This window comes from Hevea brasiliensis, chromosome 16 (assembly GCF_030052815.1).
Source record: "Hevea brasiliensis isolate MT/VB/25A 57/8 chromosome 16, ASM3005281v1, whole genome shotgun sequence".
In the NCBI taxonomy this organism is placed as follows: domain Eukaryota; kingdom Viridiplantae; phylum Streptophyta; class Magnoliopsida; order Malpighiales; family Euphorbiaceae; genus Hevea; species Hevea brasiliensis.
Genome location: NC_079508.1, coordinates 1263227 through 1287495, shown reverse-complemented (window position 1 = coordinate 1287495; position 24269 = coordinate 1263227). Strand labels below are relative to the sequence as shown.

Here is a 24269-nt window from a genome sequence, read left to right as displayed (position 1 = left end):
GACTTAAAATGTATTTCTTAACTTATAAATTAATTTAAAAATAAATGACTAATTGTTTGATAAAAATACTTAAAATTAACTTTTAAATAATTTAAGTGTTTAGTTAAAATGAGCTTAAAAATAACTTAACTTGTCAAAATGACAAAAAATGATATATCATTAAGTGTTATAGTTATTAAAATGATGATAATATTAATATTTTAAAAAATTATTAAATAATATAATCATTTATTTGATGAAAATATAGTTTTGAAATGAGTAAATAAGTTATAAGGGACATCTTATTTATCTCTTTTGAATTATTTTAATTATTTTTTTTTACTTATAAGCCAAATCAAATACTAATTTACTTTTAATTTTTACCTATAAGCATGCTTGATTAATTTTTCAGTAAAATTAAACACTCTTTAAATCAAAATTATAATTCAATTCGGTTGGGTCAATCTTTTCAATTTAAATAAAATTATGCTTACCGTTAATGTACACTAATTTTTGAAAGAGAGCTTAAGGTTGTGGATTTAATTGAGGATTTTTTTTTTTTAGACGCAATTGAGGAAGTTAGATGGAAGGAGAGTTTAGCTAGGATGTTGTTTGTAGCAGAGGATAGCCAATTGATTCTCAAAATCCCTATTAGTGGTTGAATAACATATTTGTTTGCAGCCCCTAAGTCCACTGAATTTGGGGAAGGTCAGAAATGATTGGGTCTTTAGTGCTACATCTTGGAACCCACTTAAATCTCAAGATTATTAGTGGCAGAGAGGGAGGAAATATATTCTTTAACGACAACAAGTTTTATCATAATTAATTAATTAACTTAAATTCTTTAAAATTAAAAAAAATTATATATATATATATATACACGCGAAAGAATATGTGGAGAAAATAATTGAAATTGAAATTGCAAGTGGGAATCCGCGTGAGTTGATTTTGGTTGGGCAAGAAAAACAAATTTTTAATAATAAAAAAAAATCTGAAGTTTGACTGAAGAAGAATTTTAATAAGAAAATTCAAAAAAATGTAACAAAATAAGATTGGTAAACGCTCCTTTCTCTTCCTTCTTCTCTTCCTCTTCCTCTGTTTTCTGCCTTTCCTCAACTCAATACAAAAGAAGAGAAACTGAGTTTTTTGCCTTATATGTGTGAAATTGGAAGACAATACTATGAGTAGGCACTCAGTTGCAGGTGCTTCTCGCACTTCCTTCTTTCAAATGATCAAGGTCTCGTTTCGTTTCTCTTTATTACGATTGCTTGATTTTTCTTCATCATAATCAATCAATCAATCAATCTTTCTGTCGTTCTTCTTGTTGTTGCAGAATCCATGCCTCAATCCATCTTCCTCTGACTCTGGAAAAGGGAGAAGTAAATCGTCAAGTAAAAAGATGTCTCATGGGTTTCAGTTGGTGGAAGGAAAATCCGGCCATGATATGGAAGACTATCATGTCGCTGAGTATCGTAAAATCAAGAATCACGAGCTTGGATTATTCGCTATCTTTGATGGTCATCTTGGGGATCGAGTTCCTAGTTATTTGAAAGACAAACTTTTCCTCAACATACTTGAAGAGGTCTTTTATTTTCCCCTTTTTTATTTATTTATTTTTTTAAAACAATTACTTTAACTTAATTTCACTTACTTCATTACTCCCTTGGTTTCTTTGTTTTCTTTGCAGTCCAATTTCTGGATTGACCCTAAAATCGCAATTAAGAATGCATATAGAAACACTGATAAGTTTATATTGGAGAATTCAATGCAATTGGGTCCTGGTGGCTCTACTGCTGTTACTGCTATTGTCATTGATGGCAAAGACTTATGGGTCGCCAATATTGGTGATTCTAGAGCTGTTGTCTGTGAGAGAGGCTGTGCCAATCAGCTTACTGTGGACCATGAACCGTACACAGAACGGAAAAGGATTGAGAAGCAGGGTGGCTTCGTCACAACTCTTCCAGGTAATATACCTCTGTAATTGCAACTAGAATGGCCCGCTTTTAAGTGTACTTGGTAGCTGATAAAATCATTTCAGGAGATGTGCCTAGGGTTAATGGCCAACTTGCAGTTGCCCGAGCTTTTGGAGATCAAAGTCTTAAAGCCCATTTAAGTTCAGAGCCTGATGTAAGACATGTGCCCATAGACTCAACTATAGAGTTTGTTATATTGGCCAGTGATGGTTTATGGAAGGTAAGTTGTACTATCTTAAAACTAGGTTTTTTTTTTGGGGTCTCATTTTTACACTTTTTCCCAATTATTTGCTTGTTCTCTGTCTTATGCTTTATTTATTTATTTGTGTTAAGGGTCCACTGGTCCTCATCTTAGGGCTTGTTTCAATTCTGTTCCTCACTTTCAATTTGTATAAAAACTAATACTAAAATATCTGTGAACCGATATTACTGTTTTCTAGATTAATCTGCTCACATGCCACATTCATTCTGACAACAAGTTTCTTTCTTCTCCAATTTCTTTCTCGCTTGCTCCATTTTGCTCACATTTGCCTGCTCTCTCTGATTATGCCTCTCTCTCACTGGTTTGCTCAACAAGTTGTGACTCTTGCCCTCTCCCTCTCCGGTCGATTCTCCTAGCAGGCCAAAACTCAAAGAAAATCAATAGAAACTCAAAGCAAAAACCCACATCAGGAATACAAACCAAATTCAAGCATAAAAATCCCAGTCAATCAAGAAAAGCATAAACTTCAATCCCTAATTCACAATCACAAGGATAAACTCAAAACATAAAATCACCAATTTCTGTTCAAATCAAAGGATACAAATTGCAATTAAAATTCACATGTTTCACATATTTTAGATGTCCAAAATTGCAATTCTATGCTATCAAAGCAAAAAAAAAAATTTTAACCCAAAATGAATTCCCGACGCTAAAAATCTCAACAATCAAAATCAAACAAGCAAAAGGCTGTGTCACAATGATTCAAGAAACTCATTAGATTGAAGCAAACAATGGCAAACAATAAAGGAGGAAGGGTTGGCGATGGCAAACTATAGAAAAGGAGAAGGCTTAGTTGGGTTGGCAATGGTTGACGAGCTCATCGATTGTTGGCTCCACATTAGGACTGACAATGATGTGAATGGAGTTGCGGTGAGGGAGATTAACAACATGACAAACTGAGACTTTCAAGCTTCGATTTGTACAAACTGGTACTATTCAATTTGCATAAGCTGCTATGCTAGGTTAGTGAGGTGAGAGAGAGGCTGAGGCTGAGGGTGGGGGAAAGGGAGAGGGTTGCTAGTGGTGAGTGTCGCTGGGTCGCGACAGAAGGGGGATGGGGCAAGGGCTCAACTGATTCTATTTTAGTGAGTCATGGGCTAAGGCATGCTGGAGAGAGAGAGAAATGGTTAAAGAAATTTGAGAGAGAAATAAGAGGAGAGAAAAACAAGAGTCATAATGAAGGTGTCATGTCAATAAGTTAAGTTCAAATCTGTGATATTTGATCACAAGAATTCCAGTGTTACTCAACTTGAAATTTAGTGAATTTTTTTAATATAAATTGAAATTGAGAGATGAAATTGAAACAACTCTCTAAATTGAGGGACGATGAGTGAAAAATTAACATTAAAGGTATATAGTTCTTTTTGTAAATGCAAGACCAATTTCTTTTTTTCCACATCTTGGGTTGGCATATGCATAATTGTAGACATAGGATAAATTGATTGACTTTCTTAATGAAAAGTGTGCAACATAAATATGCTTTCTCCCTCATCTCTCATCCCTATTAGCTCCTATCTCTCCAGTAGCCAGTGAACTTTTCACTCCCACCTCAAAAATTTTAATCACTACACCTCTCTCTCTCTCTCTCTCTCTCTCTAATTACTAGAGATTTAAAACCCCTTAATTCATTGATTTCACTCACCATTGCTCACCATCTCTTATCCAAAACAAGGAATTGCCATTGATTTGAATTTAAAACTAAAGATGCTGAGAGGGAGAGAGAGAGAGAGAGAGAGAGAGAGAGAGAGAGAGATTGGATCAAAGCTTTTCTTTCAAAATCTGGTTGTTCCTAGTGTTAGCAAAGCTCTAAAGATTCTTCCTTGATGTTGCATAAGTCCCAATTTCATATTTCACTTGGTAACATCATTAGACATTGTTGAGAAATATGGTCTTAGGAGTGTGGATCATTAAAAGGGCAAGCCTCCATGCTGAATTGAGCTTCATTTTGGTTTGGTTTGGTTTTCCTTGAACTTATATGTCTTTTAATTTTTTTTAAGCTCCCCATGTGGGACTTGTTCTCACAAGCTATATTCCAACATTTCCCCTCAAGTGCAACTGGGTTCGACTTAGGCATGGTTTCAAATTGCGTTCACAGACGTTGTAGCGGGTAACAGAAATAGGCCTGTAATGGCCTTAATGTAACGGTAAGGGCCTAATGCTACACAAATGTTTTTGAAATTTGCAAAGTTCATAAAATGACTATATATTGATAGATACTAATAAAACTAATATACACAACTATATAATAATCACAAATAAAGACATTAAATCTATTATATTTAGACATCATTAGCAGTAAATAATTTATAGCTAGAATAGAGATATTTAATGATGATCTTAAGGAAGAAATTTTGTAGAAGAAAGGAGAACTTTGAGTGAAAATTTGAAAGAATATGAGATATAACAGTTGTGGAAGAGAGAATACGTATACAAAGAAAAGAAAAGCAAAATAACACTATTTCCAAGTGATTGTAGTAGAGAAAAGTAACGGCTGTTACCATTGCGTAATAGTTGTAACGACTGTTACACCTGCAACTCTAGATTTACCTGTAAATGACGGTGCATTGCGTAATTGTCCCTTCCAAAACTTATAAATAACGATCATTACATTACGTAACGGCTGTTATTTAAACCATGGGCTCAGGCTTCACAAACTTAGTTGTCACTTGACATTGTATAGAGTGTCCCATCTAACTTGGGTCTGGCTCCTTTTGGCTCTACTTACAGGGTCTAGCTCTTCTTGACTAGCTCATGGGCCCACCTACATTTGGCTCAATTCACGAGTTTGGCTCCTTTTTCTCAACACACCATGCTTTCGGGTCCTAAATCCACAGCCATTGGCCTCACAGCTCTGTTACCATGTTGAGAAATATGAGTGCAAGAGTGTGGATAATCAAACGGGCAAACCTCCATGCTAAATTGAGTTTGAAATTTCCATCATCAAAATAGCCTAATCTATTTTGGTTTGGTTTGCCTTAAGCTAATATGCCCTATAATTTTCTTATTCACTAGTAATGTGGGACTTGTTCCTACAAGCCATATTCAAGCAAACATAGAGATAGGGGATTGTAAAATTTGGTGTCAAGAGCTTTCAAATTGATTTGGTGAACTCATGTTGGATTTTGGTGGGTGGAGGCCACCAATGGACCATGAGCCAAATCACCAGTAGGTAGCTTCAACCCTCATTGATGATGTTGGCAACAACCATAGTTATTAAAGGTGTAAGGCGCATTAAGATGCATAATAACATTAGAGTTTAATCTTACATTCCTATTAAATAGTAATAATCTTGAGATTTTTCTTGATTAGACTCAGCACATGGTGTACTAAGATACATTGCATGTGAAACCCACACTTTTTTCATGTAAAGCCCACTTCTTTTGTGCTTTGGTCCACTATAGACTTGGTCCAGGCAATAATTTTCCATAATCCTTAAAACAATCAAGTTTGCTTGCCTTTCAATGATTAAAGCACCATGTGATGTGACATCAAAGTTCAAACTCTTTGAGAGAGAATGACTTGGATCTTAGGGATGGTTATGGAGGCCTTTGCAATTGATATGATTGGATTCCTCTCTTTTCCTTTGCTTTAACCACCAATCATACTTACCCTATTTGCTTTGTTGACATTTCTTTGCTAGTCTATCAAAGAACAATGAGTGCTTAACCAATCCATCCTAAATAGGGCATTTAGAGGTAAAACTATCTCCATTTCTATTTCACTATAAACTTTTCTAGCTCAACTTATTAGGGGGAGAGAGATTAGCGGATAGGGAGAAGTAGCAAGGAGAGAGAGAGAGAGAGAGAGAGAGAGATTGGGTGCTAATGAGATTGTTATGTACTTTATATAGATTTTCAATTATTATAGATAAGTTAAAGCTTAATGAAAATTATATGCATTAGTGATAAGTCAATAATGGAGAGTGAAATTTACCTCACATATTTGTTATCTAACCAACATGATTAACCCTAAACTTATTGGGGTTGGTTATTAGCGTTGATGAAAACATAGAAAAAATTGAAAACCAAACTAAACTAAAAAATTAATTAAAAAAAAATAGTTTAGTGAAACCTATTTTATAACAATATATCCTTTTAATTTTGTAATTTAACATTGTTTAGACTTTAGGAATGACGACATCCGTTAGAGAATGAATGAAGCACATATTGGAAATAAAATGGAAGAGAGTCGATTAAGATAGTTTGGTCATCTCATCTCCAATGTAGAGAATCAAATGCCTAGTATAAAAGCGTGATAAGTTAGTAAGGAAAGAGTGAGGGAAGGAGGATGCCTAAGATGACATAAAGAGAAGTGGAATCAAAGGATTTACAAGTTTTGGGTATTGATGCGGACTTGGTATCTAGTAGAATTGAATGGCGAAAAAGGATCCATATATTAAGGCTTAATTGCTACTGATGATAGTATGACAATGATAAGTAAATATTCTAAAATGAATTTGATTTGCTAAAGAGCACCAAAAGATTTATCATACCAATTACCAAACCATTAAAAACCGATTTGACTAGTGTTAATGGTTTGGTTTAAGAAAGATGCTTAATTGTTGGTTAACCAAACCATGAATACCTTTGCTGGTCATGGATTTGTTTTGCCCATTTTGTCCAATTTGGGGCTACATCTTCATAAAGATATAGCATCGGTAAGCCTTTTCTCACAAAATCCTCCACAATCTTGAGTGTATCCTTCCTTTTTTCTTAATTTCTATCAGTGCAATGTTCTCATCCTTTCATACCGGTGCAGTTTCTGGTCTACAATTCACATGTCCTAACAATCTTATTTCCCTTCTTTTAACTTTCCTCAATAGGAGCTACTTCCATCTTCCTGTGAACATAATCATTCCTCATCTCATCCATCCTTGTATTTCCACACATCCATCTTACCATTCTCATTTATGCCATGCTGATCTTGTATACATGTTGTTTCTTCACTGGCCAACATTTGCCATTGTGCATCTTAGCTGGTCAAATATTGATAAAATAAAACTTCCCCTTCATCTTAACAGTATTTTGCGATTACATGGGACTTGTTGCATTTTGCCAATTTATCCATGCTGTGCAATTGTCTATTTATATAATTTTCAAAGCATTGTGCAATGAGATTTTCATTGTTGATAGCATGAATTATTTGCTTGAAAACTTGGTGATATTCTGTTTTTTTTTTTTTTGGAATTGTGTGAAATGCTCTTACTATTTGTGGTGTTTATTATAATTCTATCTAAATGAGGGACCATGGGACTTTTAAAATTCTTTATCTTGTTAGGATATTTGAAATGTGAAAATCTATGGGGAAATCAATCAAACAAACAACCTAAAAATAAAAACTTTCACTGGGTACAAGTATACAGAATCCATGGGAGGAAGGGAAATGATGATAGATAAAGAAACAAAGGATCTAAAGTGGTTCTAACTTTCTAGAATAGCTTTCTTTCTTTTTTCCCCCTTCTAGTAAAGCCACTAAAATGTACATTGACATGTAAATATTTTTATGTCTATCCTGCATGCTGGGCTCAATCAGAATGCTTTTCATAATCATAAGTCAATGCACTCTATGAGAATCTTACACTTTGTGTATTAACCATTTCAGCATATCATACCAATTTCTTCGTGTTAATAGAATGGAATTTTATTTCTCTTCATGGTTTAAATGGTTGGATTGTGAAGGCTTAAAGCCTTTCTTCCTGATTATGAAGTCATGGATATTATTTTCATGAAGATCAATAGTTTGTGGATTTCTTTGGAAGCATCGGCCTCCTTAGGGATGATGCAGGTGTTCTGGACTTTTCGTAGGATTGAATGTTAATGGAGGAAAAGAAATCAGTTTTTCTGCTTTATGCAAACAAGAGATGGGTTCTCAAGGCAAATGAAATCGTTATGGTTGAAGGAAAAATATTCAAGTTAGTCATATAGACAAAATATGTCAGTTATTCTTTTATGATAACAATGGAGTGTTGCAAGAAATTGTAAACATGTTTAGGTTTTTGTTGTATCGCATGCCTTCACTCTTCATTATAGGTTAAGGTTAGAAAGTGTTGATGTTCTCTGTAGTCACTTTAAGGAGGCACTTACTTGTGGGATGTTCACCTTCAATCTTTTCTCCTGAATTCTTGGATCGGACATGGATCCCGAAACATTTATGTGTGTTTTTCTGGTAAAGCCTTGGTTCTTCAGGATAGGATAAGTGTGAAAAGGTTGAGCTGCACATCCTTCTTTATTGATCAATGAGTATTCAAAGTTTTTCCCCTTTGCAAACTTGTCAGTTACTAAGCATTATGCCAATGGACTGTTAGAAAAAATGGTATAGAAATTAGGATCCTGGTTAAGTTACTCTTAAATCCATATCGTATACTGCAACTCACTTTTACAAGCTTGAGGTTGAAAAATGGTACAACGATATTTTTCCAAGGTCAGCTCAAGGAGCCATTGCTTGTGGGATGCTGTCATTGCATTTTTATCCCTCGTTCTTGCACCATACATGCATTAATGCATGTTTTGCTGGGAAAGTTGACTTCTAATTTGCCACTGATGGCCACATTAGCCTGGCTATTAGGAAAATGATATGCGGCACAAAGTTAACTCTTTCTTGTTCATCAAGCAAATACCGGGCAAGTGTCCAAAGTTGTTATCATCATAGTTATATGAGAGTATGATTCATGTGAGTTGTTTAAGCTTTAGATTATTAGTCTTGTGGGAAGGATATTCAGTTACTGGGCAGGTGCAAGTCCTTCAAAACCAAGAATTTCCTTTCACAGAAATTCTTCTTTCCATTATAGTTGCTCTGCTAACTGCTTCCAGTCCATACCATGATCTAGCGGGTGAGATCATAGTTGTTATGATGCTGTTAGTGTCCTAACAGTTGCGTAGTAGTAGTGGTGGCAGTAGGCATTAAGGAAAGGAAAGAACAGTATTTGTACTTGTCCATTAGAATGTTTTTGAGACTTGCATCTTCACACTAGAGAGACCATAGTGATCTAGAGTAGAGAACATAAATAAATATTAGAAGGAATATTCTTTTCGACATTATGAATTAATCTCCTCCATGCAGAATTTATAAATTATGTGAGCCTAAATATTCTTTGTTCCTGTTTTGAGTTCTGTTGTTTCAAAGTCTGTGTTTGCATTTGCATATATTCTGTGGACAGCCATCTAACTGTATATGCTTACCTGATTATTATTTTATTATGCAAAAGAGAAAAATAATTGCAAGGGATTGTGGGGTTTATAATCCCGTATTTCTTAGTAGCAATTACTACTACTGGTCTATGCTAAGTTTGTATGCTAATGGGTCATCTAATATTTAGCAGGTCATGCAGAATCAAGAGGCAGTTGATTTGGTGAAACCCATCAAGGATCCACAAGCTGCTGCCAAGCGCTTAACGACTGAGGCATTGGCAAGAAAGAGTAAGGATGATATATCATGCATTGTGATCCGTTTTGGTTGAGTATACTTAAATAGCACATTGCTATTACCAAAGTGAATGACCATGGTTAGTGTCGTCCCTTTCAATTATGAGCTGGTTGGGTGTGTTTAAAGCTGGAAATAGGGGACTATATGTGGGTCTCAGAGCTTTGATTTGTGTAGTTTTTTTGTTAGAAATTTTCATGCTAGAGCAAAGTTGAGATGGAAGTGATGAAGCATTTTATATTTGACCAAGGGAAGAGATACCCTCATTAATCCATGGCTGATGGGCCATCTCCTTACACAGGTGTGTCGATATAGATGATAACTGGGTTGGAGTGCAGATAATGGGGTTAATTCTTTCATTGGACAAATTTTAGGGTTTAGATTCTAATTGTGTGTATAGTTTGTGGGCATAATACGGTATTATTACTCTCTCTGTCTCTTGTAATATATGTAGTGGTGGTTGTCTTGTCTTGTGGTTATGCATAGGCTGTGTCATTAAGTGCTTGCTAGTTGCTACTTGGCTAGTGCAGTCTTGTTATTTCACCTCTTGGGGTTTTATAGTAACGCCATTAAATAAAATGATGCATGCTTGCATGGCATTTGACTTATTTAATAGATGTTAATTTATTAAACAACTTAACCCAAAATCGTTTAGAGTGGAAAAAGCGAATCCATATAGTTGGTTCTAAATTTTTTGGATAAATGCTTAGTTGAGTTGAGTTGAGTTATTAAATTGTATTCATCAATATTCAATGCAATAAAAGGAATTAAAACAAAAAATTCTCTGAAAGGAAAATAATGAAAAAGAGAAACATAAATACATATCAGCTACTCAATCCTTTCTTCCAATTTCACCGTCAAAGTGTCAACAAGAAGGCTCATTGCTTTACAATTGAAAAAGAGAAGAAAATAGGCAAGAAGAAATTTAATAGAACATGTAAAATCTAGTGATCAACTCTTGTCCAATTGAATTTGAGCTTTCCCTTTCTTCGCTTCTCTAGAAAACAGTTGTTCATTTTCTACTTTTTATTTTGTAAAAAAATTTCAATTTTCATCTTTTATAGTAAACAAGAGAAAAAATAATTTTTTAATTTAAATGTTTTTATTTTTTATAATTAAAAAAATATTGTAAAATATATTAAAATTTTATTTTATTTTAAAATTTTTTAATGTGTTATTTATTTATTTCCTAATAATATGATTAATTTTTTACCATTGTAAATAAATATTTTTTAAATAATTATCCAATTATAATTATAATTAACTCCTCATAATATATAATTATTTAAATATAAAAATATACTTATCAATGTAAAATCATTTATAAGTTCAAATAATTATTTAATAAATAAAAATAACTTTATATATTTATTAGATATAAATTTTCAATAAACATAAAATAATTTAATTTTTTCACTATAGTCGTAGAGTCTTATAAGATAGTATTTGGAGGACATATCCACTTTGATAGTAATAAAAATGGTTACTGTTAATGTTCTGTATAATAATTTATATTGCAATATCATCACGTTTCAATTTCAATCTCCATTGAATTTTGATATAAAATAGCTCATTCGATTGAAATGTTTTATGAGCTAATTTGTTTAATAGAAATGTTTTATTATTATTATTATTATTATTATTATTATTATTATTATTATTATTATTATTATTATAAATGTAATTCAGTACTAATAATCAATAATATAATAAAACGTTATGATAAAATTAAATATTTATATTTTAACAAATATTAAATATTTTTAAATTAATAATAAATTATAGGTGCACACGCGCATTTATAATATATTATAGACCTTATGTGGATTTTATTAGAGAATTTTATTCATTATATTGTTGTAATTGGTTTTTTTTTTTTTTAAATTTAATTTGTTCATATGTTATTTACATTTCTATATTTATCTTTTTGTCAATTAGGACAACACATATAAGGAAAAGAAAATTTTTTATCACAATTTTTTTTCTTTTAGATTTATATCTATATATTTTTTTATTTTTACATATTTATCTATTAAATTTATTAATATTTAAATGGCATTAAGAGATTGAGTTTTAATGGATTTTTATGTCCATTAAATAAAAGGGTCCAAATTTTAACAAAAATATGACCTAGGTAATTTTTTTCAAAGAGAGGGAAAAAAAAAAAAGACATGATTGTGTAAGAAAAATTTAAATCATTTTAAAATATTATATTATTATTTTGTAATAGTTATACTCATGATTTTTACACCGGCTTGGTCTAGAAATTGGTAAAGGCAAGAAATTAAAGGTTTAAGATTCAATCAGTATTGAATTAGACCATAACATAAAAATTTTATATAATAATATTATAAGTCCTATACAAATTATCATATTCAATGGAATCAACTGAGCAATTACAAATAAAAAGACATAATAAATACAAGAATTGTCAATTATTTAGGTTTATATATATCAAATATTTCTCAATACTATTTCGATTTATTTTTTATTTAGTTTTTCAGAAAATAATTATGTAGAATAAGTGTATATATATACACTCATAAATTCTTCTCTTTCACGTTGAAGATTCATGCCACTGACTATTACAGTACAAAAATCATAACCGAAAATTCCACAAAAACATATCAAATTGCTTGAAATTTGCCACTATAAAAGTATTTAATAATCTTATGTTATAAAAGTCACAAATATCAAAGCTTCATTTGAAGAATAATTAAATTGTCCTCCCAAACAATGTGATTAAAGAAAAATTAATTCAAGAAACCATTTAAAACAAGAGAAATAAAAAGAGACTTACTATTGAAGTCTAACCTGCACTAAGAGGGAACATAGATGAGAGTGGAAATGAAGAAAATCAAGCAATCTAATTGAATATTCAAGGAGAGAGAATAAAGGAAGAGAATGTGAGCTACATTTTCTTTGAAGTAAGGATTATTTCAAGAAGGGTTAAAAAAATTTATTTTTTTTTATCGAATAAGTGAATTAAAAAAATTATTTTTTACCAGTTTTGATATGAAAAGGATTTTGAGGATGGACCAAATCATTTGCAAGACCGATTCACGAGTTGTACCCTTTAACCCACCGAATCGGATCGAAATTCAAAACTATGATTATTATAAAATAGAATAATCGATCAAGCTTATTTTTCCTCCAATCGCTTAAAGGCCATTAAAAAAATAATAGTAAAAATTTTATTTTAAAACAAAATTCTCTTATAAGCTTATACGGGGCTTAATCAAAGTCAAATTAAAATAAGATTAAAAGCAAATATCAGGAAAAAAATTTTAAAATCAAATAACACTTATTAAATTTGAAATGGAATAGGTCTTTTTTTTTAAAAAAAATTGTTAAATAAAAATTAGTATGAGTATTATAATTTTAAATAGGATTTTATTATAATATATAAGAGTTAAGAAGATTTGTTATTTAATAAAAAAAAATTATAGATACTTTGTTTTTATCAATAATTAATCATCTATTTTTAAAAATTTACAAATAAAAAGGTATGAACTCTGTGTCATCTAACTTAGTAAAAGTATTTAAAAAATTAAAATGCAACATAATCTCTTTTTTTATCTTTATTTTTTTATATAAAAAATTAAATTATTATATTAAATATCAATTTTTATTAAATATTAACTTTTTATTTAAATACTTTTAAATTTCAGCTATTAAAATATGATCTTATAAAAAAATAATGATCTAAAAATCTTTAACAAAAAAAATCTTTTTTACTACATCTTTTAAAAGTCAATATTTCTTTTAATTAAATTTTTTATTACATTAGAAAAGTGAATAATTTTTTTTTCAATTTTTTAAAAAACATTTTTTACATTTTAAATCTAAAAATTTTAATAATAATATTTTAAAATTATTACGTGGGATGTGTTTTTTTTTTTTTATAACTTTAGTTGTTTTATCATTTTATTGATATATGTCAGTTAATTTAAAATAATAAAAAATAATATTTTAATATTTTATTTATTTATTAACACTTAAAATAAAATTATAACTAATTAAAATTTTATCATAAACAAAATTTTATAATATGATTATAAATATGAAAATACTTATTAACCTATGTTATTAAAATAAACTAATAAATAATCCGACTAATTTTACTACAATTCTAATCCTAATACTCTTACATTCAATTTTTTTTAATTACTCAATATCTAATCTAAATTAAAATTATAAAAAAGTGAAGTTGTTCTATTAGATTTTAATTTATGTTTATTTTTATAATTTTTAAATTTAAATCACAAATTATTGTACATTATTATTAATAAAATTACTTATTAGGAAATTCCCTCCTTATTTATATTTTTCATATTTATATTTTTAATAGATGTGTAAATTATAATATATAGAGTAAATTAATTAAAGAAATAATATATAGAAATATTAAAATATAAATTCAAAGTTAATTTATTAATTTAATAAAACATAAATAGAATAATATATTATTTATTTATTAATATAAAACATTATCATTTATATTTATCATATATTATAATAAGAAATAAATTTAATAATTAATTAAAAATGGATCACAGAAAAAAGGGCTATACAAAATAAAATTAAAAGCACTTAAGAGTAGTTGACTTTTCTTACGGAAAACATGAATTTTAGATTTTTACTTACTTTTTATAAAAATTGATCAATTTTTTTTTTAAATAAGAATTTTTTTTTAGATAACATGAATTTCTAATTGCAATAAAAAAGGCTTAATTAAGATTAAAAATTTTAAATTTATATAAACTTTAAAGTTAATTTAAAAAATAAAAAATAATATAAAAAAATAAATTATATTTTACCTGTTCACAAGTTTAGCCTTTATTCTTATATATGTATATATATATATATATTGCGAAAATAATAAATAAATAAATAAGTGCCAAATGCTATTTAAAAGATTAAAATCGATGCAAAGGAGCAATCAAATTCAGTCACACTTGGTACCTCTATAAGCGGTGATTAAACCACAAATTCCAAATTGTCTTTAGTGGCCCCCACACGCTCTAATGGCAAGTGAATGCAGCCGCTTAGTAGTTCATAGCTCATCAGCTACACTGCTGATATAAAAATACATATCAGGAAAAAGAATATCTCTGTTAAATATATTGATCCGGAGGTGCCTCTTCAGGAATCTGTTATGCATAAGAAAGTGCGTGTTATCACCAACATTACTAGTATATCAATCCAAATTTTATTTGCACTTGTTAATTCCAAAAAAAAAAAAGATAAAATTAGTAACGATCATATTCCACAAAGGAAGGATAAAATAAGAGAGTCGATTAAAATGATTTAGTCATGTCCAATGTAAAAAAACTGCTCCTGCATGGAAATTGGATAAATTAGCGACAGAAATGAGGAAAGTTAAGAGACTTTAAATGCCGTGAAGGAAAATAGTATAAAAAAAATTTTGCAATTTTTAAATATTGATGTGAAACTAATCTCAAATAGAGTTGAATGACGAAAAAAGATCCATATAGAGATGCTAACTAATTTTAGATTAAGATAGCTGTTGCTGCATGCAATTCCAAACCAATAATGCCAAGACTCAGATTTCTAAACAATGATAACGGCAATGTTAGCAGGTGCAGACATTAAAAAAGCTAGAGAAGCTACTTTGATGGACCCTTTAATTACTAGGAGCCACATACACAACCTTGGAGACCTCAGCAATCCAATGGAAGAAAGGAACGTCTATTGCGCAACCATCCAAAACCATACACCAAAATCACTGCCTTAAATCCTTAACCACCCCCTCTGTGACCTTGACCAGTCATAAACCAAAAAATAATTCAAATAGCAACCAACCTGGAATATTAACCATCCTTGATGAAAACAACTTGATTTCCAAGAACACTACCAACAACCAGAACCATTCAAAACCCAAAGAGGTTTGTGTTTTCGTTGTGATAAGAAAAAAGACACCTGGTCAAAGGTGTTAAAACAAGATATTTGACATGATTTTATCCAAGAACTCAATAATGAGACTATAGAAGAAGTTAATGAAGGCCAGGAGTTCTGTTATGATGTGCCTGCATATAAGGGTCACCAGCTGTCCATGTATACCCTTAACGGGTCTCAAATCTTAATCCAAATTTGCAATCAAACCATGCAGACTTGGAGAAACTTCAAGAAGAATGTTTTGATAGATTCTAGAAGTACTCATAACTTCTTCGACGCAGCTGTAGCTAAGAATCTGAGGGGTGAATTTGTCAGCATTGAGCTTTAGCTCATGGACAAGAATTAGTCCGCAATACTTTTATGGCTAATGTTCTACTGGTAAATGCAGGGGGAGCCTTTTACTGCAGAAATGGTTGTCTACACCGTGAGGATATTCTATAGAATTCTAAGGATACAAAGCTGCCTCTCTCAAATTCCCCCTTTCTCTCTTGTTCTTCCCTTCTCTTTGTTTCCTTTTTGTTTAACTTGTACCAAACACCACTTTAATAACCAATTTTCATTAATTAATATATAAATTAACATTTTATATATAGTTAACATTACATTTTTTTTTACTAATTCTATATAAATTATAATAATTTGGTTATAACACCATGTTTGGTTGGAAGGAGTAGAAAGAAGGAGTATTTCGCCTATAATATAGACAAAGTACATTTCCTTGCTATTTTGCAACTAGTTGTCTGATTGCCAATGTACATTTCCCTCCTAATTCCCATCCTCATTACGCTCAGTTTCCTACTAAATTTAGCTCAGTTCAGTTATTATTTTATAACTGTTAAAAGTTTTGGTTAGTTAGGAATTCAGTTTGGTTAATCAAATGCTTACTCCTATCAGCTAGATTGAGATTAAGGCTTAGTTATGAGTTTAAATGAACATTCAGCTGCATTAATGACATTTTTTAGCTGCTAACAAATTTCAGTTTCTCAAATTCTTTTTGTGCTTCTGAGTTTTGGCAAGTTCAACAAAAATTTAATTTCTTATTTCATAAACTTTTAAGAGCGAAAACAAAATGCAAGTGTTGTTATAAATAAAGCATATCAAAAGCATTTACCTCTCCAGGGATCCAGTTTTCTTTTAACCAAATACTTGCATCCCCAGAAACAGTTCCTCTTTGCATGCCGTTGCTGTCAGATTGCAAGAAAAAGATCAAATTTAATCATATGCATATATTCCTAATACAAATAAGATCACATTTTACTCATTTTTCAAACTATCTACAGGACTATCTGGCACAACATCTGTTGTTGTCGTCAAATTGATTGTCATATAAAGATGACAAAATGTCAAGACAAATGAGAATCATGGCAATTATAAAGACAAATTGAGAGGGGATGCAGACATTTGTTCCTTTATGGAGCTATAATGGACAGTAGTATGCATTTTGCTGACCTTTTGTTAAAAAGTGCAGTAGCAGATTAAATGTTCTCAAACCCTTACTCTCTCACACAAAAACAATGAATAATTTTAGATTAGCACTATAAACCCATATTATTGTACACTGATAATTTCTCAACTTGGAACTCAAATTCTCAAGAAACATAAGAAAGCAACTTCTGCCAACTGGATTTAAAGACAGCTTCTCTATATACTTACACTGACTGAACATGTTTAGTTACTGGCTCAACTGCATTAGAAGCTGAATTAGGTGCATTGGAAATAATGAGAGGCTGAGCGCTAGACCTAGACAAATTAGTCATTTCTGTTGACACTGCTGAAGAAAACGGACTACTTTGATTGTTGATTGTTCTACTGCTGAAGCCTGCTGCACTTGAGGAAAAGATTTCCAAATGCCTGGTTAGGAAGTTGGATGCTGATTGAATCTATACTGATGATTATAGGCATCATATAAATGCATGCACATGAATAATGCAAACAACAAGACCTTCAAAATTCTACCAGCATTTGCAGGTGTGAAACTGTTTGTCCCAAACGCACTTGAGGTTTGGCTTGCATTAGAGAAGAAATTTGGTTGCCCAAAAGCATTATTTGACGATGCAGAGGGCCTAAAGAAAAATTCCATGACAAGTTACCAAAAGCAGAAGGCAAGCATAGGAACAACATCTTGTTTTCAAGAATGATATCAAACAAAAATTAGAATGCTAGAACATATCCTTGCCTTATTCCAAATGTACTGAAACTCTGGCTAGAATTTGAGAAGAGATTTGGTTGCCCAAAGGGATTATTTAATGGTGCAGAAGGCCTGCGAAAAGAGATGTAAAACTTGCTAAACAAGATTCTAAAAGTCTTAGTAGAATTCTTAAAGCATAGTGGGCAGCCTTGGAAAAGGGAAAAAAAATAGCAGAACATTTAAATGATAGAAAAAAAAAATAAAAAAAAATAAAACACCAACTAAAACTTGAATGCAAGTAAAGATGCATGCCTTGTTGTAGACCCCATATTAAGTGATGCACCCAGTTGACTGAAACTGGACACTGCAGGGGGGGCATTATTTTCACCAGTAGTTGATATTGCATTGGGAGTGACTCCGGGAAATGTACCCTGGCTAAGAGCAGAATTTTGAGGTGCTACATAAGGATTACGAAGCAGGTTCTCAAACTCGGTCAACTTGGAATTAAGCAAATTTCTCTCTCTCTCAACCTGGCATAAGGGTTTTTCAATAAATGAACAAAAGCAGCAATATCTCGACTTGCAATCATGTATATAAACTACAACATAATATCTGTAATTACAATAACATATGAAATGAAAAGATACAAACATGGAATGTTCTACTTCTACATAGAGCACATCCAGGAAGACCTAAAATGTTGCTCATTAAACACGTCGCAAGGAAGCTTTCATAGAAGAACAAATTTTGTATCATAAAAATTCATCCATCTACTTTCTGTAGACAGTAGAATTATTACCAAACCTACCAGTAACTCGACCACTTGGAAAACTCATTTTTACAAAAATTTGTTTTCTGTTCCATAAAATGTCAAATTTTATTAAACTGATATACACATAATATCAAATCAACCAAGTATTGGAGCTAAAAAGCTCCCCATTTTATGCATTTAGAGAGCCAAAGGTTCTTTGACTTAACTTTTGGTGGCATATTTTAATTTGCATAAAAACCATAAGTTTTTGACACAAATTTCGTGTAAGGTTATTTTCTTCATTTCATGAGAATTTAAGAACCAAAGTTTCTTAATTAGATTTTTTTTTATTTGGAATCAGGGGGCTTTGGAATAAAGAAACTTGTAAGAACCAAAGGCTTCGATATTCTTTGATTCACAAGATTTAAGAAATAAAGGTCCTTTGATTATTGATGAGGAGAACTATAGATTCTCCTAAATTGATTAAGAACCAAAGGTTCTCTTTTTATTTGTTTATTTTATTTTATTTTATTTTTGAAGGAGAACCAGAAGCTCTCTTAGAATCAACAAAGGTTCAGTTTTCGTTTTGATGCAATAACCCAAGGTTCTCAATTTAACGCTTTTTTTTTTCCCTCTTAAAGAACCGGAGGCTCTTGTATGATCTTGATGAAAAATCACAAATTTGGAAGAGAGCAAGAAATCCAATAAACTGAGTTATATATAATGAATAAAGATATAAAAAAGACTTAACTTCTTACCTAAGCCTTGTTTCTCACTCAACTTCTCAAGTCTCTTACCCTCTGTGTATGTACAGTCTTGATCGTGGTCTTATTTGTTTATTCTAGACTTATTCACTGAGTTGCTTTTTCTCGTGTGCATAACCAACACAATGGTTTTCAATATATATATATGTATGTACAGGCCCAAGCGTGCAATTAGACAACTGCCCCGAATGACCACCCCAAACATGCAAGGATGTGCCCTTTTTAAGGCCAAAATACCTTTTAAACGTCAGGGTAAGTGGTCACTGATAGTAAATCAAATTTACTTTACCATTTTAGTATAACAGATCTAAGTGTGCAATACAATCATATGAATGATATTCAGGATCTTCTGTTGGACTAATAACCCTATCAAAGAATTCTTGGTATTTGAAAGAACAATACAAATTATTGTTTTATAATTTTACCCCTTTAAATTTTTAATAACATATATATCTTGGTGTTTCCTTATTTATTCTTCTAAACAAAAGAATTATTTGAATTAATTTTTTTGGTCTATAGTTTCTCTCTCTATAGGTTATCATATTGTCTTTAAGATAGCAAAATTACATTTTTAATTCACCATTGTCAATTAGGCGTGTGCAGTCGATTGGTTGGGTTGTGAATCGAACCCAAATAAAAAAAATATTTTTTAAAATAACCAAATTGAACCAAATTATAGAGACCAACCAAACTGAACCAAACCGAAATAAATCAGTTTGGTCCATCAGTTATTCTCCCCAATTCAGCAACATCAGTTATGCTCCCCAATTCAGCAACTAACAAAACCCAGTTCTGAAAACAAAATCAGTTCTTTTCGTCTTCCAATTTCAACAATCAATTAAAATTAAAAATTACAAGTCGCTAGATCAACATGTTCAAACAGATTTACATTGAAACAGCAATTCATATTGGGATTTAGGGATTTGAAAAGCATACGTGATACATCAACTTTAATATGTGCATATAAGAACAGAGATTAGATCAACCAAACTACACCAAATCAACTAAAACAAGAGGATGAGCACTCAAAATATTGAACTTTTATTATAGAATACACAACCAAATGTGTCTAAAATTAGAGAAAAAACACAGATCTTAAAGCTAACGACTCATCTAGTGCAGGTAGACCTAAGATTTGGAAATTAACAACCAAACAGAATAGAGAAAATGAAATTTAAGTAGGAAATAGAATAAATAGAATAATAAGTGAAGAAGACAAAAACTGATTTCTTCCTCTGTAAGTTGCAGCAGTGAAAGACAAGGCTTGAGGGGGATTTCTAGTGCTCTTTGTTGAAGGAACTGATGGCAGAGTCACGGAGAGAGGGAGGGTGCGGAGAAACTGAGCAGAGCGGTTGTGAGAGAAAATGAAGGATAAAGGATTAGGTTTTACACACACACATACACACAATGTCAAAACGGCAGTACTTATAATAGAGAAATCTTCCACATTTTCTATATGCTAAAACAATCAATTATTAGTATTATAAATATTATTATCATCCATCAACATCAGCCTACTTTTTTTTTTAAATTCATGTAGTTATTAATTACAATAAATATATATATATCACTAATATAAAAATGAATACTTTCACGAGTTCATAGAGTCACAAAATTTCACACCCAACTGATGTGCAAAATGGCTAGTTACTACAAAAGATGACTACACACATTAATTCAGCAAAAACAACATGCACATGAGAATACAAAGAAAATAACAATCAGCTTCAAAACACATAAACCTCAAATTATGACATGCAATGCAAGACATGGAAAAACAAATAGCAACCCTCATCATCATAAAGAAAACAACTTATTTCTTTTGGAGTTAAGCTCCTCAATATCTTCCTCCTCTTCATCCATCTTCCTCAAATTATCCCGTCCCCTGCGATGCAGTTATTCTTTATAATAAACCTTTTGTCAAGTAAGACAAATTTATAATTTCTAATGTTGTAGACCCACCAATTGAAGCATTTTTGTTTAACCTACACTAGCTAGTTCAATTGACAAGGACTTTATTTTGTGATTTAAGAACCAAATGATATCGTATTCACCTATTAAAGAGTGCATTCTGTGTAATTATCAACATAAATGTGTCCTTCAATGGTCAAAACCAAATCATAAAGGTACAAAGCACAAAAAGATAAACTTTGATGATACAAGTGTAAAATTAAAAATGCAAAAATAGAATCTCCCAAGTTCCCAAATCCTAACGCACAGGCCAAGGGACCCCGAAAGGTGTGTTTAGGAGCCCCAGTGTGCATCTTAGAGATAGAGGGTAGCTTGAGATCAACCAGGGTGTATGACCTAGGGCTTGGATACAATTGAAGCCAACACACCTGAGGCTGAGCCGCTGAGGTGTATCTTTGATGAATATGATACTGCAGAAGTCATTTTTTTTTTTCTCCTTGTAATTGATCAAAATATTTATTGAGAAACAAAAACATTATCATTTCTATATATGCCATGCCATATAGATATCTATAAAACAATATCTACAAAAGTTTCACTTTAAGATATCATAGGTTCATAGTTAGAATATGCTAGAAAATCAACTCCCTTATCTATCTGCTTTATTTTTCAATCAGAAAGGTTCCACTTTCTTGCATTCTTTCTGGACTTTCAAGTCCTTATGGTTGCGGCAACATATAATATAATTTGTATTCAATTTTTAGCATTCCCACTTTCCTAAATTCAGTTAATTTGTAGAACTCAATAACTTCCAGAGACCCGGGATATTTCACCACAAGCAATAAATTTGAGAACAAATTGCAAGCAGAAATATGAAGCAAACAGTGACAGCAACACAAATATCATAAAAGTGTCAACATTTATGAATAAAAGTAGATTGGCAACGCAGTTTTCCACAATTTCTTACAATTGATTGCAAGCTCAATCCATGCTTAGCATCGTCATATGCAGCAGCCCGCAATTCTTCATAACTGATATCACCAACAATGTCACAAGGACCACTGCACAGAAAACAAATAGATTAAGCAATCCAATGCAAAGTTACAAATGACTAGAATAAAAATAAATAAAAAAATTTGTTGGTCAATAGTGCAACTCCATAAAGAAACAAAATTGATGGTCATAAAAAATAAGTAGGATCGTCCAATATATCTTGAGTTTGTCATAAATAAATTTGACAATTAGCAACGTTTGTACAATCAGTGATGGTCACAAGAATTAAGTGTAGGCACTCAGTAGATGATCAGTTAGCTACTAATCTACTTCATGACCCATGATACCATCTCATTGTTTATGTTCTCTCTCTCTCTCTCTCTCTCTCTCTCTCTCTCTCTACATATATATATATATATATATATATATATATATATAAACGAAGTGGTCCTTTTAAATTTAATCTCACACCAGAATATAGGATTTAAATCCTGGATCTCTGAAAGTGCAAGAGTGATGTGGTCGTCCAACATACTTTTTTAAGTGACCATAGCATGTAAGCTTCCAAAGTGGTTTCTCGTGCTCAAAATCTTCAACAATCAGACGCTTGCAAGAGTCAGGATCTGTGCACCTTCACATATACGTCAGCTCATCAGGATAATAGTCAAGTGTTGAAGAAGATAAAGAAACTATTAAATCCTATAGAGCAACAGCCAGAAGAAATCAAACAAGTAACAGCAGAACAAGTACTCACTTATGATTCACTGCTTGAGGTTGATTATCTGGTTGTCGGGACGACGTACCACCATTGGATATGGGGGAGAAACGGGTCCATTTATTTTCAAAAGGCTAGTCCATAAGCAAGTTATGATCACTAAAATATCATGACAATTGTTTTATTTAATCTACAGATACATTGAAAATGCCAGCCATCGGGCTAAAAGCTTAGTGGTCAGGTACCTGCCACACATTAGAAACAACTTGGGGTTCAAACCCTGATTCCCTTTCCCGCCGAAAAAATAAAAGGATAAATGGGGGATTTAATTGAATGAACTCTTCCATTGAGAGAAAAACATCAACAATAAATGAGGAAGAAAATTAACCTTGAATTGTTGCTGCTTATTCGCAAAATCATTGGGGGGTTTTGATTGAACGCCAAATCCAAATGGATTAGAAAAACGATTCTGCTGCTGCTGCTGCTGTGAGCCAAATCCAAAGGCATTATTATTAGGTTTTTGCTGTTGTTGTGGAGTGACATGAAGAAATTTGCACCTTTCACCGTATTGACAACTGCAAAGGGAAAAATCTAAGCAACCAAAAAACCCAATTCTAATTACAGAAAACTAAAGATGGGAAAACTAAGCTTATACAAAATTCAGTAAAATTCATAGACAAACTGAAATTAAAACTATAAAACTCTCACTTTCCCTCGTTTTCTCACTGTTTCTCACACTTTTTTCTTCCCAAATCTCTTGAAACTATCAAAAACTTAACACAGGCAGCAATTGAATTACAAGAACAAGAAGTGAGCTAGCAGAATAAGGAGATGAAGAAAGTGACCTTCCACGCTGAAAGTTTCTGCAGAGTTCCTTCTTGATAGGCATCTTTAGCGCTAACAATCTCACTTCTACTCTTTCTATGCATTCACCAGTTTCAATCGCCGTTTTCCACTGGGCGTGTGTGTTTATATGTATATACGGTAATTTACAACTTAGCCCTTGAGGTATAGCAAACCCACATATTAGTCCTTTTTTTAGTAACAATTTAATTCTTAAATTTAATTTCTATTAATAAGTTAATCCTTATTGTTAAATACTTTTAAATTTGAAATAATTTGGTTCCTGAAATTTTCTTCTATTAGCAAAATAGTCATGTAGAGAATTAGATATTTAGAAGAGTTTGAGAATTTTCTATTAATTGTGAATATGTGGGGTATATATATGACCTGTACAAGATAAATATGTGCAACAAACATTATTGTATAATGATATGGATAAAGATATTATACATATTCTAACAACCCCCTCAAATGATGATGAATGGCACAGAAGTCTCAACATGTCTCTATGTTGCTCAAACAATTTTCTTCCCAATAGCTTGGTAAAAATGTTTGCTATTTGATCTTAAGAAGGGATAACTTGTATCTGAATGTTACCAATGTTGACCACTC

General features: G+C 31.5%; 2 protein-coding genes across 6 annotated transcripts; one reads left to right on the top strand and one right to left on the bottom strand.

The window, feature by feature from the left end:
- The first annotated feature begins 989 nt into the window (after nucleotides 1-989).
- On the top strand, nucleotides 990-10241 carry LOC110671158 (probable protein phosphatase 2C 44). 2 transcript variants are annotated; one of them, XM_021833532.2, is made up of 5 exons: nucleotides 990-1216; nucleotides 1313-1561; nucleotides 1667-1943; nucleotides 2018-2172; nucleotides 9530-10241. In XM_021833532.2, exons 1-5 carry the CDS (start codon nucleotides 1160-1162, stop codon nucleotides 9668-9670), a joined length of 879 nt encoding a protein of 292 aa, XP_021689224.2. In that variant the 5' UTR covers nucleotides 990-1159; the 3' UTR covers nucleotides 9671-10241. The 2 variants fall into 2 exon arrangements, with proteins under 2 accessions (XP_021689224.2, XP_021689225.2); XM_021833533.2 differs by having other exon boundaries at nucleotides 994-1216; nucleotides 9533-10241.
- Nucleotides 10242-14538: 4297 nt separating this feature from the next.
- On the bottom strand, nucleotides 14539-23780 carry LOC110671161 (zinc finger CCCH domain-containing protein 16). Of its 4 annotated transcripts, none has more exons than XM_021833537.2 (11): nucleotides 23660-23780; nucleotides 23203-23389; nucleotides 22854-22948; nucleotides 22635-22730; nucleotides 22074-22167; nucleotides 17993-18210; nucleotides 17729-17812; nucleotides 17509-17615; nucleotides 17206-17374; nucleotides 16664-16736; nucleotides 14539-14786 (listed from the first exon to the last, which is right to left on the bottom strand). In XM_021833537.2, exons 1-11 carry the CDS (start codon nucleotides 23701-23703, stop codon nucleotides 14751-14753), a joined length of 1203 nt encoding a protein of 400 aa, XP_021689229.2. In that variant the 5' UTR covers nucleotides 23704-23780; the 3' UTR covers nucleotides 14539-14750. The 4 variants fall into 4 exon arrangements, 2 of the variants coding, with proteins under 2 accessions (XP_021689229.2, XP_021689230.2); XM_021833538.2 differs by having other exon boundaries at nucleotides 17206-17371; nucleotides 23660-23718; XR_002498043.2 differs by lacking the exon at nucleotides 14539-14786 and having other exon boundaries at nucleotides 17495-17615; nucleotides 23660-23718.
- Between the last annotated feature and the right edge of the window lie 489 nt (nucleotides 23781-24269).